A 17,728-nucleotide genomic window follows, 5' to 3' on the forward strand; every position below is an offset into this window, starting at 1 on the left:
CTTTCCATCATCCTGTGCTGGCTGCCTGAGCTCTTCTAAGATTATATATTGCTGGTGAGTAAGTTCTGACAGAGGTCCATGACCGGTTTTTCCGAGTTTCTAGATCTTCACAGGAGTATAAAGGCTGCAGGGAACATCATCCGGGTCATCATTGTTCGGCCTAGACCGTACATCTACATCAGGTTCCACGGTTATAGATAGCAAGCTACCTCACGACGGGCAGGCATGGACCCTAAATTGAAGAAGATCATCGAACTCATCGAGTCCAAGAAGAAATCGTCGCATCCTTGGAAACGGCAGGAAAGATTCGATCAGCACTACTTCTCTTTCTCGCCCGACACGTCCTCATGGCAGCAAGTCGCTCCGTCCAAGAACGCTCCAGAGGTGCCAGGGTTCTCTGGGTTTATGCTCCTGTCATGGAACATCGACTTCATGCTGCCTTTCACGGATGAACGGATGCGAGCTGCTCTCAAGCACCTGCAATCTCATGTGGAGGGCACCTCGCTCCCCAGCGTTATCATGCTGCAGGAAATGCTTGAGACCGACCTGGCATTACTGCAGACCCTACCGTGGGTTCGAGCCAACTATAACATGACCGATATAGACAACAAGTACTGGGAATCTGGGCACTATGGCACCTGCACGCTCGTTCCAAAGGTCTTGCCCATCACTTCCGTCTTCCGTGTTCATTACGAGCAGACAGTCATGGAGAGAGACGGCCTGTTCGTCGATGTGATTTTTGGCAACGGCCAGATCATCCGCATCTGCAATACCCACCTGGAGTCGTTGATCGCAGATCCGCCAAAGCGACCTCACCAACTCGCAACCGCCGCCAAATGGATGCATGACCCAGAGGCAAGCGGCAGTGTTCTCGGGGGAGATCTGAATGCCATTCAGGACTTCGACAAGACACTCCATTCGGACAATAATCTCCAAGACGCCTATTTGTCACTTGGCGGGAAGGAAGATACTGATCAAGGATACACCTGGGGCCAAATGGCTCCGACTAGGCAGAGGAACATGTTTGGGTGCAGTCGAATGGACAAGTTGTTCTTCTGTGGACAGTTGAAATGCGAGAAATTCGAGCGTTTCGGCATGGGGGTCGAAGCCGAAGAAGACAATGTCAAGCAGGCTTTGATCAAGGAAGAAGGGATGGAGGCAGGCTGGGTCACTGACCATCTGGGCGTGAAAGCTGAATTCAGCGTTGACAAGGCCTCAAGCCCGAAAATCTGAGGCTGCCTCAGAGTGTGATTCAGGCCGCGACAATGCCCGACCCCAGATTGGATTTCTCAATTACACCTTCCATAATACTCCTCCCACTAATGATGCCAGTGGTGCAAATGACGATCTTCTTCCTCTGTCCCGACTCAGCCAGCTTTCGTCCGATGAATCTCAATGCTGCAATTTCCGTAAAGGTGATACCTCCCACAAACATGACAAACAGTGTCTTCCAATTTCCCGTGCCCGCAAGTGCAGTCTTCGCCTTGGCTGCCTTCTCGTCTGCCGGTTTTTGTGCGATGTTGAAAGTCGGCCCCCTTGCGGACTTCAGGATGTCTTCAAAGCCCGTCCATCCTGTGCTAGAGGGTGTGAGGGGTAAAGGTGACTTGTGCAGGGTTTGAAGATATTGTTTCTGTAAGATGCACTGCACTATGCGTATGCTTAGGGGCGCGTAGCCAGAATACACGTATGCGATGTCCTCGGGGTCCTGTTCGTTATACTCATCAACAATTAACCTCAGTTCTTTGCGCAGATAGCCATAGTTTGTCTTCGTGCCCTTCTCTGAATGGACCCCGGCGCCGCCGACTGGAAGGAGTAAAGCTGAGCTGGATGAGCGGGGCTGAAGAAGTTCCATGGTCTGCAACTTGTCGAGTGTAAGGAGATGTTGGAAGCCGTAGGCGTGTAGGATCTGGCGCCGAAATGACTCTAAGTCCTTGGGGCGCAGACCGCCGGCAATGGTTGATTCGAGGCAGAGAAGGCGAAGGATGGTAGACAAGGGCGCATCTCGGGCTATCAGCTCTTCAATAGTGTCGTGTTGGTAAATTGGGTCCGTTCCGGCTGCGATATTCTGCTGGACTTCCAGCTCGCGGTTAAAGGTCTCGGAGCGAGTGTGCTTGCTCATATCGTCCGCAAGATTGGTGTGAATGGCTAGGGATTGGTGCTCCTGTTGAAAGCCTGGCAATTTGTTGACAAAATCCCGTAGCTCGTTGATACCGCGAGCAGTGTGGCGGCCTTCATAGTCCGACTCTAGACGTCTCGCTATTTTGTTCAGATGAGGTCCGATCAAGGCGAAGTTGGAGGAACGCAGCTGTTCAAACAGCGAGTCGGACGAGTCCAGCTGGATCCTACGCTTGAGACCCTGGCGAACGGCTGGAGGCGGAGATGTCGAGGAAGAGCCGGTTTGCGATCGCTGCTGGGGAGCTGCGCCGACGACAGCCGAATCAACTTCTGCACGGTTGTGCTTGATGCCGACCAGCTCATCAATCAAACCCTCGTAGGTCAGTTGGGTCAATAAGACCGAGGCAAAATCGACGTCCCGATCAATTATGATCAGCTGTTCAATCGAGGTACTCGGCATGTTGGTATATTGCGTCGCAGCTTCGTCCGCGTCAAGCTCCTTCCTCCCTCGCAGTAGGAGGTTTGCAAGTTGTCTGGCATTGTCGCCTTTGCCCAAAATCCGAGGAAACAAACCATGTCGCTGTTGAATCTGCATCAGAGCTTTCGAAGCAAGGTACAGAGGAGAAGGATCACGTCGCTGTGCTGCTGTGAGCAAAAAACAGGCGCTTCTCTGTCCGTATCAAGCAAACCTACCAGATATAAATCATTAAATGCTTCTTCCATTTCCAGCGAGAGCATGTCGTCCTCCAAAGGAAGGAAGTATATAGGAAGTTCCGAGACATTGACATCCCCCAGAATGCCCTCATCCTCCAGAATTCTGTTCGACACTAGAGTTCTTCGAGGCACCCAGCATACGGATATTTCGTGTTCGACCGAGCCATTCTTCTGAAGTTTCTTGATTTGCTCTGTATTATGTGGTGTCAGCAGGAGCTGTTATCCTCTGTCATATTCATCGAATGCAGAGGATCTTTAAATGGAGACGCTGCTATTATGGTGTGAATCCTGTTGATATTGGGAGCTAGACTGACAGCAAGGCACAGAAGAAATAATCCACGCAGTCTCCTTGTAAGTCCCGGATGAAGACGTAACAAACATTTCAAAGACGCACCTGCTACGGCCTGGACCAAGCTAGCTTTTTCGCCATGGACCAGGTACACGACATTTCTTTGTGACGAGTCGGTGTTGCCATTTTCGAGTTCGAAGACTTTGTCCACTCCATATTCCTTCAGCGTTGGGAATTGCACGAAAAGGCTAAGGAGTCCAGTCAAATCCTTCCCGATGACCAAGTTCTTCTTGCCGCGGACCTGATCCTGGATTAGCACGAAGGCGAGCAACGTTGAACGGTACCTCCTTACTCACGCCTTCAAGCAATCCGAGGAGCTCTTTTCTGGCTTTGTTCCGGAGATGCTCCGCTTCTTTGTCTATGTTGGGGGCCATTAGGCCTCTCTCTGGATGTAGGCTTTATCTCATGTTTGGTAACAAGCTGTCGCGATCTGCTCACCGGGATCGAATTCAAACCGAACGAGTTTCACGAAACCCCGTTTTGCTCGGAGGCGGGTTTGAGTTGGTGACAAACTAGCCAAGACCTCGAGGCCGACAACGCCACTCCATTGGTCAAGAAGCCCCTGAGGCGGAGTGAGATCAAATCCGTAACTAGACCGCAGGCTGACTGCTGTTGGGGGTCGAGACTACAATCGAAGTGAGGGTGCACTGCCCATCCTGCCACGTCCGCCTGTTTCAGCTCGAGATCCTATATCAGCTTCACAAAGGCTGAACATATCTGTCCTTGACTAAACTTCTTTATCGCCTGATTTATTTCTCCATACCCTTGCCTCCCGTATCTCGTCACTGCATGGTGCTCTAGGTCTCGCAGAGATGGGTAAATTCAGCCTCCGGAGAGGCGACGACGACGACGATTCCAGCAGACTCGCTCTGTTTGGCTCCAGATCCAAGAGCAAATCTCCAGCTCCTCCTTCCCAGAATCCTTATGCGTCCGCAAACCCTTATGCACAGCCAGCTGTTCCTCCAGACCCCTACACAAAGGCTAAGATGAGCGCTGGAATTATGCCTCCTGCAGGCCAAGGAGGCCCTCCAGGCCCTGGCAATTTCAACGGCTTGCCTGGTCCAGGTCAACAGCGGCCGCCATACGGAAGGGATAATGCGTACGGTGGTGCATCATCTGGCAGTTTTGGCGGAGACAATAAATATGGTCCTGCCCAAGGTGGTTATGGAGGTGGTAGTGGATACGGCTCAGACAAATTCGGGAATCAGAATGGCTATGGCGGCGGTGCACCTGGCGGCAACCCATATGCAAGCGTCCAACAGACCAGTGGCACCTCACGGCAGGGTGGCTATGGAGGGTTGGGTTCCTCTAACGTCTACGAGAACGACAACAATCGGGACGAGTTGTTCGGCGGAGCACGAGAACGGCTTGAACAAAAGCAGCAAAACCAAACAAGTGGCCCTCCTGACTATGAATATAATTCTGGCGGTGATGCTGGTGACCGTACCTACGGAGCATATGGCGATCGTCAACTCACCGCAGAAGAAGAGGAGGAAGAGGATATCAATGCTGTGAAACAAGACATCAAGTTCATGAAGCAGCAAGATGTGGCATCAACGAGAAACGCGCTTCGAATTGCTGCTCAAGCTGAAGAGATGGGGCGAAATACCCTGGCCAGACTCGGTGCACAAGGCGAGAGAATGCATAACACGGATCGGAATCTTGACCTCGGAAATAATTATATCAACATCGCCGAGGACAAGACAAAAGAGCTCAAGACGTTGAACCGCAGCATGTTCGCAGTCCACGTCAACAATCCTTTCACTGCCAACGATCGACGTGCGCGCCGAGATGAACAAATCATGGAACGCCATCATGCAGAGAGAGAGGCGCGTGAAGCTACTCGAGAGGCCGCTTTCAGGAGCACTCAACGGATGAATCAAAATTTCAAGGGGCTGGACGATGCTTCAGCCGGGAGCGCGACAAAGACGAGTCTGGCTGAAAGGGCCAAGTACCAATTCGAGGCCGACAGCGAGGATGAGGCGATGGAGAACGAGATTGACCGGAACCTCGACGAGCTCACTGGGGCAGCCAAACGTCTTAATCTCCTCGCTCGTGCCACAGGAGAAGAAGTTGAAGCCCAGAATACACTAATCACAAACATTGCGGAGAAGGTGCGTTTGTTCTTTTGTTCCCGCGTTCATGAACTTCGCTGACCATACCGTAGAGCGACCGGTTCGACGATCGACTTCATTTCCAGACCGAAAAGCTCAAGAGGATACGTTAGGGCGGGGTTCCCTGATTTCTTGTCACATCGAGCAGAGATCTGTAGACCGTTGTCGAACGTGCCCTCCTTGTGGACGTCTTTGGATGCTTTCAGCCTTGTCATACTTGTGGGCCGATGGGTAAGAGCCTCGTCGATCATGATCGCCAGATCAGCCTCGGTCCGCAAAGTCGTGCAATTGTTGCTCGATGTCCATCTCCCGCAGAAATATTGCGAGGGTCCGGCACGTGTTGCGATCGCCTATCATCTGAAGATCAGTCGTTTCATCGACATCTCACTGAAATGGGTGGATTGGATATCTTTGCTCTGAGTATTGGTAGTTTGCAGCTTCCACCTCACATGCCACTCCCATCCCTACACCGGGAGCCTGGGCAGAAGCCTGTTCAATCATAGTGGACTGCTGGCGGATAGAATAGCCGGCATTGGCAGAAGTCTAGGCTTGCTGGCATCCCTTGTATGCACCCCTTTGGGCCAAGGGTTGGTCCTCTGGAGCTTGCAGTTCTGCTTCGGGGACCTAAGGCGTTCGGCGAACTCGTCTACTTGAACCCTTTGGGCAATTGTTGATTTCCTTCCATCGGACGTTCTTCTCCCAAATTGCGGGTTCCTCGTCAGGCTCGCTTCATGAGACGTGCCGCAAGGCTCTAGTTATGCTCCATAGGTACACGGCACGATCGAAAGCAGTGGCTCAATTTGACACCCTGGTCAAGGAGGATTGTCGCCATTGATTCCGACGCCCAGATGAACTAGAAGACGGAAAATAAATCTCGTAAGCGCTTGGGACACTAGAGAAAGCGAGAAGATGGCGCATCGACGCTCGGTTGTTTTCCTCCTTGAACTCCCGGACCTGCGAACAAGGAGGTCATTGCTCACCGCGCAGGCCGATGGTCAAAGCATCGAGCTAGTTTCTGAGATGGCCTTTTGCAGAGTACGTAAAACGTGATGAAAAGATTTGCTACCGAAATTTGATCCTGCAGGAAGCACCTGTGATGGTCCGAGTATCTGCGCGTAGTTGAAACTCGGTCGGTGTTGACTGACGCGCAATGCAGACAAGATGTGGCGCCTGCTAGATCTGCGATGGCTGCTTGGTTGTCAACTCTAAGAAGCCAGGCCCATCACAACAGAGCAAGGCTTGCCGGCCAGTTCAAGGGCGCACAAGCAGTCACCCTCGGAAGCGGAAAGGTGGACTGGCGACAGCGAGTGTCAACAAATTTCGCTATGCGCTTGTGGCTCGGATCCTAGAGCAGAGACCGAGAACGAAAGGGGGCGACATCTGACCGCTGTTTTCTGCACCCTCTGCAAGCCCAAGTCCATTTCGGGGTGAGGGCTATGCCCTCTTGGGTCGCTGGTTCGCCTAGTAGCCTCCCCGAACGTCAAAGTTTTAGGGCTTGGGACGTAGCTAGAGGGGATGGACAACCAAGAACCGGGGCCACTTGGAAGGTACCTAGGACCTAGGTGGATTTCTGGAGCGGAGATGGGTTGGGCGGGGTCCCTCTGGGTCTAGGGGGCAGCCTGCCTGCACCTTTCAAAAGTCTCTTTGTAGACTCTGGTAAGCTCTAGCGGTTCCCATCCAGCGCAAAATGAGGATTCACAGCCAAAAAGAAAATCGAGGTTTAATCCCCAAAGTCGGTCCTGCAACCAAACAGCGGCATCAGACACGGGCCACCCTCTGAAACTATGACCGAAAGAACAGTGTGGCTTGTTGACGCTGACAACCGCAGATTCTATCACCACATCCAGGTTCCAATCACACATTGAACCGCCTTCCACCCCGGGAATCCTTACTCGTAGATTCCGGAGCTCGGACAGCTTCTCTGTGATCCCAGACAGAATACGCGGTACTGCTGGCGATGTTTGGCCCCACCGCTCTCTTCGGCTCTTGCGCTTGTCAACTCTGTTGTCGCCCGATAATCCCAACTCTGGGATGCTGCGTGATGGGAGACCCTCCAAAAACAGGTTCTGAGCAGGCCCCGTATTATTGCATCATCATCCCTGAGGTCAGTGTACCATTCGTGCTTTTGATCGTGACACTGATCTCAAAGACCCTTCCTCGCCTGCCACAGGGACTTGACTACGGAGTAAAGCCTGATGCCTCACCAATTCGGCCTACACTGAACCAATGACACGTCTCCTCCCACCACCTCCAGAATAGGCTGTATGACGTTGAGAGAAAGAAGTTGCTAGGATGTGGACGCAGGGCTTCTGACTCGGTCAGAGACGAGCGCCACCCGCTGTCCGGCTGTCGTGATTGCCGCAAGTGGACTCGGCGTCCTGACAGCCCAGCCATCTAGGAGGCAATGGCTGCGTTTCATGTTTTGGTCCCACTGGTCCTTGCCGACGCCTCATCAACAGAATCCAGGAAATCTCCGGCCAAGGTAGTGGAGAAGTTATACTCTAGCGCCGACCATTATTGCGGAGCGAGAACATTTGAAAGCGCGATGGATAGGCGCAATCTTTGGAAAAAGGGAGAGAGCACTAGACCAGGGAGTACAGAGGGCCTTACCTGACCACTGGTCAAAGCAAGAGGCAGAAGAAATTGGGCCAAAAAAAAAAAACAGACGACCGCTAAATCAAGGGACTGGGACACAATACTGGTCAACCGCCCCGGAAGACGTCATCCTTCGTGCGCGAAAGGCCACCGTGATGCCAGGTTTCGTGGACCCTGCGTCGGCACCCAGACACTGTTTTACGTATGAAGAGGTGGTAGGTGTCTGCGTGTCTGCAGGGACTGCAGCGGCGAGGACCAGCATCTGTGAAACTTGGCCAGCTATTAGGCGGTTGTTCCAGAAGGAGGAGGCTGAGCAACACCTGAGATCTGGGGTCCAGAAGGTGGCGACGAATCCGACTGGACGCACCAGTTGGGTACAACAACGCGCCGCATCAACATTTTGATCCCTGCGGATACAGGGATGTAGCACCCTCGCTGTATCTTGAAATGAAGCATTTGGAACTTGGGGCGACGCTACTTGGATATGCTGACTCCACAGTCAATTTAGGAGCGCTGGGTCCCTTGGCGTGGTGACGATGTAGACACGCCCAGCGTGACACAGAGAGTGCCCGCGAGCGTCACTGACGCATTCCAAGATTGCATAGGAGTATAGAAAACTGAAGCTAGGCGGCGGGATCAGCGTGGACAAGCATCCAGCTGCTTCACGTGAAGTCCATCTGCCGCCGAAGCCCTTCGGCAGAGAGACAGATCAGCAAAATGGAGTTCAAACTATTCTCCGAGAATTGCATGCATTCGCTATCAATCTGAGACGAGGCGAGGCTAACGACAGGGAATTGCCCCCTCATTATCAAATGCACAGTCCTTGTGAGCACTGACTTGCCTCGAGGGGTTCTATCGATGCAGGCGCAGTATTGGTCCAGGATGGAGGTACAATCCCCAATGGCACCCGGCAATCGGCACAAGGTCTCGCAGGCACTTTGCACAGGTCAGGGCGGCGACACTTGTGGATATACAGGTACTCCGTGCCAACGGACATGGTATCAGTATTTAGTATGGGGAACCCAAGACGTCAAACCGAACTTGGGTTAATCTACAGGGATGTCCGGGTACTGGAAGAGTGACCCGCCAAAGGTAGGTCAAGGAGTGATAGCAATGACACCAGCGTAGTTCTATTGGTTCTTTCTCTGCCCCGACAAGCTCCTGCACAAAGACTTAGCACGAAAAGGCGGAGAGGGCGTCGGAGCAGGGGAGTCGATGGGGGACACCTAAGAGGGGGAGCTGCATCACAGATAGCGTCAGTGGCGCTCGTAAAGGAGGGAGGGAGCACGGGCACAGGGGATACTGCGATCAGATCCCTGCAGTCGACAAGATTGGAGGGCACGGAGTCCATTGGACAATTAAAGGGGTTGGTGGGCTCAAGGTTTTTGGGGGGGGGGGGGGGGGAGAGGGGCGGTTGTGCTGGGCACTCGAATGAGAAATGCCATCACAAAGGAAAGTCGCATCACGCTCAGGCGAATTAGACTCTGGTCAACGGGGACGTAGGTAGGAATGACCAACGGTTGACAACGGGGATCTGTTTGCTGAGGTTGGTCAAAGCAACAATCCGACCTGGAACTAACACTTGTAAGGGAAAAGGGCTTGAGGGGGCGTTTGCGGTTTCTTTCCTGACTTGGACCTAGGGGTTCCCTATCGCACTCCTTCTGTTCTGAGTACTGGCTTGACGAATGGACATTGGTTGCAAGAGCAAGCCACCGGCTAGAGATACGAGGAACTGTGGTGAGGTTCCGCCTGCCGCTGCCCTGCGAGGTTGCTGCATCTTGCATGAACGGGGGGCACCTAGGAGGACACCCGTAAGGGAAGAGAAGGAGGGGGGAAAGGGGGGTTGGTGGGCGCTTCGGTAGGGTACTAGGTAGTACGAAGAACTGGGAACCTGTTGAGTCCTTGTTTGGGTTTGGCTTGGACGGAAGATGCTTTGACCTATTATGAATTTTCACCTCTGGACTGGCAGAACTGGGCACACCGCATTTCAATGAAACTAGACCAGCAAAAAAGCAAAGTCTCTGCAGGTAGGTCGGCGGTGCGCAGTACTCCGTTGGAAGTTCTTCTCTGGTCGTTACTCCTCGGTACTCGGCCCTGCAGTCCCTAACCCTCGACCACTGCGCGTTTCTTTTGTCTCTGCTCGGCTCCTCCAAGTATGAGTAGCATCAGGCCCAGAGCTACCTTCGCCTTCTCCTCACCTCGCCATCGATAGCTAGGTACAGCCAGCTGCTCTCACACTAGTCTACGACGCATCAAGGAATACTCCGAAGTCCAACGGAGTGCAGTAGTGGCAGCATGCTAGACTGCTTTTGTGCCATCTCCAGTCCGGCCACTTTCCGTCAATCAACGAGGGCATTGACATGGCCAGCCTTTTTTCGCCTCCCAGGCTTGCCTCCGGGCATCAAGCCCAAGCACCCAAGCACCCAAGCACTAAAGGGGGGGAAGGGCCCGCCTAAGAGCACTAAAAGCAACGGGATGGCTGCAGCACAGACGCCACCCGGCTCTTTGACCCCCAAGCTTCAAGGCCTCTCTAGCGCTGTCAACCGGATATCCACTGGGCACCACAGGCATTCTACCGATTCGCACCCTTGGGGGGAGGGCTCGAGTACCTAGTTGGGTGACTGGTGGTTTGAAAGTAGTGGTGGAGGAAGAGGAGCGGGTGGAGGGAATCCTGCTCACAGTCTCAGCAGCTGTCCTTTCGTGGCAAGAGACAAGATGAATCGCAATCTTCATCCATGTTGTTTTGTTGATTGTATGTATCGCTGAAAGGCTTTGGTCGACCATGGTAACCAATAACCTTTGGGGATAATTTCTTCTTGTTGGCCTGCTTCTCTCCTTAATTCTGACAAGACTGTAAGCTTTTGGGTCCTTTGTGTTGCTTCGATGACACCACGGGCATTCCTATCATCAAGCCAGCATCCTTGTCTTCCTCCACGACAGGAATTTTGGGCTGGCAAAAACAAGCCACCATCTTCCAATCTGGCATGAAGATACTGATCCACTCGTCTGCTTTGGTTTAGCTACCCACCCACCTGCATCGATCGTCATAACCCTGGTCTCTGTTGTCGTCCTAAGCCTCATCTCTAGGGCAAGGACAGGGTCTTTGCCTTCACTAGGACCAGGGCTGGTCGCCCACACAGTCCATCCTATTCGAGACAGCCGATTTGGTCCAATCAAACACGACCGACACACGCAACTGATCAAGCCCAAGAGGCCGATTGCCCTCATTCCCACCCTTTTAGGCCACTCTGCTCAAGAGCCCCGGATCCCTGTCGCTCCAAGTGTCCTGCTTCTCATCTTCAACTTTCCTTGAAGCCAAGCAAGGTGCCTCCCCCCCTCCCCATCCCTTCAATCCACCCCACTGATTTCATCCAACCTCCGGGCTGGCTTGCCAGGGTTCCCTCCGCCAGTCAATTTGGCTTTCGGATTCTCCACTGGAAACGCCATCCAACAAGCCTTCGAGCTAAGCACCCTGCATTCAAGAAACGAGCCCAAGCACAACAAGGGCGAGGGGAGAGGGCGAAGGGTCAAGGGTAAACCGACAATTGTGATGATGCCAGTTGCCCAAGAACTGCTAGCCAGCGGTGCGAAAGAGAAAGGGTCACACCTCCACCGACGTAACCTGTGCTCAACGAAAAGCTACGGTCAACTTCGGTGCTTCCAAAACAACTTATCTACCCTGACTTTTCCCCACCCTTTGCGCGAGACAACCTTGTTCTCTGAAACCTCAAAAGATCTCATCTGCTCTTAACATTCCGCAACCTGAGACAAGACGACATCCGCCCTCCCTACTTCTCAACAACCGCGTCGACATCAAAGGAAAACAAAAGGAGATATCCAATCTAACCTACTGCAACACTTTGTTTCGCCGAACCGGAAGATCTATCCAATACCCAGTTTTACCGCCCGGGACGAACTTGTGTGTGGTTGAAGAGACATCAGTTACCGCCTCTCGACATCACAGCTCTTTTTACCTCAGCCAATCCTGTCGATCTGCCGCTCGCCGAATTGGTTGGAGAACTACTCAACCGCGACGAGCATACTCACAGCTATTACCATCAAGGAGGCATTGCTCCCTGCTACTATCGACCACTCCAGCAAAAGATCAACATCGATCGACTGGGGGCCTGCCATTGGTAGTCGGGCCACCTCCAGGTTCTCCACACAAGAAGCTACATAACAGTCGCCGATCCCCTCTGGGAAAGTTGGATCGTCTTCCACATCTTCTCCCTCAGGAACCAGATTCAAAACTGGGCCTACCTTGGTGACTGACGCATTCGTTGTTGCGATAGCAACACATAACAAAGCCTCTCTTTGGTCTTAAAATCACCGCGCTTCACCTTCGTGGCACTTGCTCTTGCAAACACCGGCTCCATGACGATGGTCATTGACAACCAAGGTCGACACTACGGCGGCATCACATACGATCATATGTATCCCAACATTCACGCCACGCCGCAATTTAGCGATCCGTGGTCTCATCAGACCAGCACCTCCAGTTCTTCCTTTCCGGCTCTGTCCAAGACCGACGGTGCGAGATCTGGCATCTCCATGCCTTACTCCCATATGCCTCCAGTTACTGGCTCAATGGCTCAAGGTAGCGCCTACTCCAGCACTGGATTTTCTGGCACGGATTTGCTAAGTTACCCTCAAGACATGCCGCGCCCCAACTACGGCGAACAAGCCTATTCTTCGCCGGCGGCGACCTCTGCGTCGTATGCGCCATCGTACTCTTCCCTCAGCTACGCACAGTCTATGCACCAGCAGCAACAGCAACAGCAACAACAGCAACACAGGAAACTCTCCGACACGTAAGTTCCACTCTGGGAATCTCAATTCTAGACATGGTCCTAATCGCACGGTACAGGGTTGATAGTTCTCGTGCCGCAAATGCCAGTTTTGGCGAACTTGATGCCTCCCGGGGCATGTTGGCGCTGAGCCACCAAAATCTGCAAGATCTGACCCCCCGCAACATCTACGAGGCTCGAGCCCAGAGAGCGCCGCCAGATTCCTACGGATTTCCGCAAGCTTCTTCGGCCCATTCGTCCATCTCGAACGAATCTGGTCGAGGCTATGCTTACTACGCGCCCAGCTCGGTAGGCTCTGTGACCGATTCTGCCACCGATTACAGCTCCGCAGCCTCCGACGCTGGTTATGAATCCATGGCGGCTTCCCGGACGCTGCCTCGCCCGAACCAGCTGTTGGGACCTCCCCTTGGACCCCCGGCACCTCAATCAATGATGAGCCAATTTTCGTCCAAGATGGCCGCCAACACCCAGAAGAAGCACAAATGCAAGATCTGCGACAAACGATTTACCCGGCCCAGCTCCCTGCAGACACACATGTACAGCCACACGGGCGAAAAACCCTTCGCCTGCGATGTGGAGGGCTGTGGACGCCATTTCTCAGTTGTCTCCAACTTGCGCCGACACAAGAAAGTGCACAAGGGTGACTCCCTCTCGAGTGCCAGCCATTCGGACATCGAGGAGTAAATGATGCGTCCCAGTATCCAAGACCCCAAATCCAAGAAAATGCGATATTCGCCAACCCCTTGCTGATAATGATCTTGGCACGCCTGACCAAGTTCGTTGTTTGCTTTTTCCCTTGCTCCATGTACATTACTATCGAGCGTCGCGCGATGGAGCCGCGCGATGCCAGTGTACAACAACCAAAAGGAACGGGTGATAGAAGGGACAGGATTTCAAAAGCCCGGGCAGGCGGCTATATGGCAACTGGCATCAAGACCATGCCATGACCTTTCGATTCACGACCTTCGTTTACTGCAAACTTACACCGTTTATTATGATGACCTGATACCCAGAGATGATGGCTTTTTCTACGAAAGATACTTGTTTTTGTTTGTCTACAAGCGCGCCTCGATGATCAAGGACCAATGTGTGGGATTATTGGTTTCGATTCGGAAAGCAGGAACTCTTTTTAGTCCGTCAGAGTGGACTCAAAGTGTCTTTGCGGCGGCCTTGAAGTGTCCTAATCTACCGAAATGAGGAAGCGCTCGAGTAATTCAGCCTAAGGGTGTGGTGGTGAGAGTCCTTCGGGCTCTTGGAGAGCTGTTTGAAGCAGCGCAAGCGGTGTGCAATGCGGGCCTCTTGAGTGTTGGCGCAGCTGTGTGCGTATGCAGGCATGCAGACTATTCGGAAAGAGTTGGGGCTAGCGAGACAGAAGCAAGCCAACAGCATTAGGAAGCTAGATATCCAATGCAGAAGACGCTATCAATCACGAATTGGGATGTTTTCTTGCCCTGCACAGCAGTCTTGGGCAACTCTGCCCCGTGGCAGTAGATTGCTGTACCGGATCCCTGCTGTTGACACAGCCCCCCTCAGATGCTGGAGCTGCAACCTCTGCTTCTGCTGAATACCACCCCTGCATCACGTGTCGCCTGAAATGGGTTTCAGGGCCCGTGGCAAGCCTATGACATCATCGCAGCCCAAGTCTGTTTCGACGTCAATTGACTGGGCTTTGGATTCTCGACACCATCTCTCGTCAGAGTTTGCCCTCTTCGCAGCAACCACCCCCTATCGTCGTTTTCGCATCTGTCTCACCTCTGACTTCAGGCGGGATCGTGTCTCGCTGCTTGTGGCATTCCACAGCACCTCCTCGTTCAACCAAACCGCCCGAACCCCGCGGTATCACTGGCATCGGTCGCAAACCTCCAAGTGGAGCAGCTAGCCTGAGCCATTGGCGTCAGTGGCGCTGTGCAGCGGCCCTGATTGCCCGGCCTCTGACCTCCCAGCCGCCTCCACTCACCCTCCATCTCATCTTTTTCCGAAAGCACAGACCACCGGGCCACCTCGCTGCCAAACCACTGACCAGCTGTGCGCCGCTGCCCACCTCGGCCTGCAATCCCACTCCCGCTTCTGATGGTTGACAGAATCCTCCTTGACGGCATTCCATTCGACTAGGCTTGACCCTGTTGGCGTCCAACGCCGCCAGAGGCTTCCCATCGACACAATTGGGCATCCGGCCATCCTACCTCCTCCTCCTCCCTTGGCAACGATGTAATCTCACCTACGACCCGCGGACTGATGATGCACCATTCCATCATGATGCTGAACTGGTCTACGCCCACAGCATGCACTAATCTAAGCAGACCTCTAAAAATCACAGTCACAGCTCTTAGGGTCCATTCTATCTGTCTCCAATGCTACCAAGGCCCGTCGTACACAATTCTTGACCGCACCGCTTAAGGTTGCGAATCCCTCTCTTTTTCCAGACAACCGAGGACTGGGTAAGACGTCAAACCGAAAAGCTCCACCAAACCCCTTCCAATTCAACCGTGCAATGACATAGCCTTTCCGGTGCATTACATCCCGAAACTGAAGCGCCCGGAATGGGGTAAAGCACAACGTGCGTGTATGAAGATCACATTGACGTGGGGCTCCTGAAAGCGCGTCGACACCGACGACATAGCCCTTCTGACGACTTGCAGCGACGTGGCAGTCTATCAGGTACGAGTAGGGCACACCGCCTAGGTAAAGCATAGTTGAGACGAGAGACTCCATGAGGACGACCATTTAACCTTTGACCCGAGACGCGCCGTTGTCTGCAATACTGATTCGTAGTAGACGGGTCGACACAAAAGAGGAAAAAGATTGCCTCGGCTCCTGATCTAGGAGCTGCGAACAATCTGACCCTCGTCGACGTCGATTGCCCCATAGTAAGGAGTACAGAGAGTACCGACTGCGGAAAGAAATTGCTGTGAGACTGTGTGAGTTGGCTTTGCGGGTTACCACTTGGGGGTTGTCAGGGGAAATATTGTTGTCGATGAATGCCACAGTGCACCGTATTGGTTCAGCAACATGCTCCTGATGCTGGCCTGTAGACATTGTACTTTCTCAGGGGGAGGCTGTCTTGTCTAGGGTTCTTGTGTAGATCAACTCGTATTGTTCGAACTGGCTTTTTTATTGGTATACTTCTTGCCGGTCAACAGTAGAGGACCGTATACCCATAGCCCCCCTTTCCTCGAAAACGCTGAAGCAAATACGATGGGCTGACCAGGCATTGTTTGCTCGCTGGCCTTCATTGTACGTGTGCGTGGATACAGGTCTTCTTCTGTTCCCTTCCGGCTCGCCTCTCGCCCTTTTTTTCCCCCATGAACGCGATGATTGTTTGGCCCAACATGTCCGGCCGCCTGGAGAATGAAGAAACACGCCAGAGTCTTGAAGTGTCGCGGGTACAAGGATCGAGTATCGAGCAACAAGAAACGGTGGAACGAGGGAGGAGGCACGAGCACCTAATGAGCAATGTTCGTTAGGGTCATCATTCGTCTATCCAACTGCCCGACTCTCCTGACTGATGGGGACGGTGATGTACTTACTTGCTCTGCAATCCCGACACCTCCCTATCTGCAAGCCCGCATGCGAACGCTGTTTATTCGCCTGCATCCCGCACCACGAGATCGTCTCTCTCTCTGTGTGTGTTGCTGCGCATCGAACGATGTCTCTTTCTTTGGTTGGCTTGAGCAAGAGGGAGAGTGAGAGTGAGAGTGCGAGCGTGAAAGAGAGCCGCGCCACATGAAGTGTCGCTTGTTTCCTTTATGTTAACCACTTTCTACCCTAGGTCTGTCTGTGTATTAAGTCTTCTACCGGCCCTATCGACCACTCCCTCCGTCAGTCTCCTCCTCGGCTACCGGTCATTCATTCAGTCAATACATCGCAGGGGGTCGGTTGGTCGGTTGATCAGTCCACGAATAACGGTTTAAGAGCGGTTCCCAGCATGGCACCTGGTGGTTCAATAAGAGAGGTATTCTTCGGCTTCGCGGCAGACATGGACAGCTTGGAAAGGATCTTGGGAAAATGATGTTGAATGCTATCCAGGTTCATGTTCTGGAACTACAGCTGCCCCAGCGGCATCAGTTTCTTATGGCCAATTACTCTGCTCCAGTATGTAGGATGTATTCATCCACCCAGCTCCCTCAATAATAACATGATCGAAAGGATTTGTCTCTCTGAGAGCCGTGGCTGCAGCCTACAGTGCACACCCACACCGGGCCCTATTGCAACCACTGGGGAATATTGAGTTGCATTTCGTTCGGATCATGAAAAAAAGCTGAAACTTCGGTGGCCATACCCGTCTGGACTGGGTGGTCCTCTGCCATCGCCTCGTCTTCATCCAGCGTTTCCAACATTCTGACGTCCCGCATGTCCTTGGGTGTGCTTTCGCGGTAGAAGCCACCACGGTGAACCCCCCGGTGCTCTTCCTCGGCCCTCCTGGTCGGGGTCGGGGTCGCGGGGATGTCGTCCCATTGACAGGCGAGCGATCGCCGCAATACTTGGTCGCAGACCTCTTTCTGGCCGTCAGTGGCCAAGAAGTCCTCGGGTCGGTTGTTGATGGGATTCGCCTGCGCCGGGTCCTGATGGAGAGGGCATTTGCGGTTTGCTTGAATGGCCTGTGGCCGTTTTTCAAACTGGGTTAGCCAGGAGAGAAAGAATGCCTGAGATCATCCCGACTGAGCCTTGGAGGTGGGAAACGTTACATACCTCTTCGACATGGCTCTGTACACAAGTCGAACACCGCAGGCCATCGGGGCACTTTCGACAGCCGACCACGAACTGGTAGTGCACGCAGATCCCGAGGCTGCGGCATTTCTGTCGACAGGGATATTGGACAAAGAAGACACAAGGCACCACCATCTGCAGAGAGACCTGCCGCGCTTCGGCCAGGGGAGGTCTTCTGATCACCACGGGAGGGGCGAACGAGATATCTTCCGGCTTGAACATGTGAAATATCTGACCCTGGGGATAGTCTACACTGTGGATGAAGAAAGCGGCCACCTGTGGCTGGTGTTCCATGGGCACAAGTTGCGATTCTTTGTGTCCTACAG

The 17,728-nt window shown here is 53.2% G+C and overlaps 4 protein-coding genes across 8 annotated transcripts; 3 read left to right on the forward strand and 1 right to left on the reverse strand.

Moving 5' to 3' along the window:
* The first annotated feature begins 23 nt into the window (after positions 1-23).
* Positions 24-1,355, forward strand: PV07_11451 (uncharacterized protein). The gene has a single exon (XM_016398888.1). The coding sequence runs from the start codon at positions 226-228 to the stop codon at positions 1,231-1,233; it is 1,008 nt and encodes a 335-aa protein (XP_016243450.1). The 5' UTR covers positions 24-225; the 3' UTR covers positions 1,234-1,355.
* Positions 296-3,633, reverse strand: PV07_11452. Of its 2 annotated transcripts, XM_016398889.1 has the most exons (4): positions 3,475-3,633; positions 3,224-3,419; positions 2,809-3,020; positions 296-2,752 (listed from the first exon to the last, which is right to left on the reverse strand). In XM_016398889.1, the coding sequence occupies exons 1-4, from the start codon at positions 3,550-3,552 to the stop codon at positions 1,253-1,255; spliced, it is 1,986 nt and encodes a 661-aa protein (XP_016243451.1). In that variant the 5' UTR covers positions 3,553-3,633; the 3' UTR covers positions 296-1,252. The 2 variants fall into 2 exon arrangements, with proteins under 2 accessions (XP_016243451.1, XP_016243452.1); XM_016398890.1 differs by having other exon boundaries at positions 2,809-3,419.
* A 146-nt stretch (positions 3,634-3,779) lies between these two features.
* PV07_11453 (uncharacterized protein) lies at positions 3,780-6,275 on the forward strand. The gene is made up of 2 exons (XM_016398891.1): positions 3,780-5,292; positions 5,346-6,275. The coding sequence occupies exons 1-2, from the start codon at positions 3,991-3,993 to the stop codon at positions 5,403-5,405; spliced, it is 1,362 nt and encodes a 453-aa protein (XP_016243453.1). The 5' UTR covers positions 3,780-3,990; the 3' UTR covers positions 5,406-6,275.
* A 4,402-nt stretch (positions 6,276-10,677) lies between these two features.
* PV07_11454 lies at positions 10,678-14,142 on the forward strand. Of its 4 annotated transcripts, none has more exons than XM_016398895.1 (4): positions 10,678-11,211; positions 11,283-12,484; positions 12,542-12,698; positions 12,755-14,142. In XM_016398895.1, the coding sequence occupies exons 2-4, from the start codon at positions 12,262-12,264 to the stop codon at positions 13,377-13,379; spliced, it is 1,005 nt and encodes a 334-aa protein (XP_016243457.1). In that variant the 5' UTR covers positions 10,678-11,211; positions 11,283-12,261; the 3' UTR covers positions 13,380-14,142. The 4 variants fall into 4 exon arrangements, with proteins under 4 accessions (XP_016243457.1, XP_016243455.1, XP_016243454.1 ...); XM_016398893.1 differs by having other exon boundaries at positions 10,678-10,740; positions 10,908-11,211; positions 11,283-12,698; XM_016398892.1 differs by having other exon boundaries at positions 11,283-12,698.
* The last annotated feature ends 3,586 nt before the right edge of the window (positions 14,143-17,728 follow it).

Source organism: Cladophialophora immunda (assembly GCF_000835495.1).
Source record: "Cladophialophora immunda strain CBS 83496 unplaced genomic scaffold supercont1.7, whole genome shotgun sequence".
Lineage (NCBI taxonomy): Eukaryota > Fungi > Ascomycota > Eurotiomycetes > Chaetothyriales > Herpotrichiellaceae > Cladophialophora > Cladophialophora immunda.

Coding starts and splice junctions, on each gene's coding strand:
- PV07_11451 (XM_016398888.1), top strand. CDS start 226: ATGGACCCTAAATTGAAGAAGATCATCGAACTCATCGAGTCCAAGAAG.
- PV07_11453 (XM_016398891.1), top strand. CDS start 3,991: ATGGGTAAATTCAGCCTCCGGAGAGGCGACGACGACGACGATTCCAGC. Junction 5,293..5,345: donor TCACAAACATTGCGGAGAAG/GTGCGTTTGTTC, acceptor ACCATACCGTAG/AGCGACCGGTTCGACGATCG.
- PV07_11454 (XM_016398892.1), top strand. CDS start 12,262: ATGACGATGGTCATTGACAACCAAGGTCGACACTACGGCGGCATCACA. Junction 12,699..12,754: donor CACAGGAAACTCTCCGACAC/GTAAGTTCCACT, acceptor CGCACGGTACAG/GGTTGATAGTTCTCGTGCCG.
- PV07_11452 (XM_016398889.1), bottom strand. CDS start 3,552: ATGGCCCCCAACATAGACAAAGAAGCGGAGCATCTCCGGAACAAAGCC. Junction 3,420..3,474: donor TCCTCGGATTGCTTGAAGGC/GTGAGTAAGGAG, acceptor ATCCAGGATCAG/GTCCGCGGCAAGAAGAACTT. Junction 2,753..2,808: donor CATTTAATGATTTATATCTG/GTAGGTTTGCTT, acceptor ACAGCAGCACAG/CGACGTGATCCTTCTCCTCT.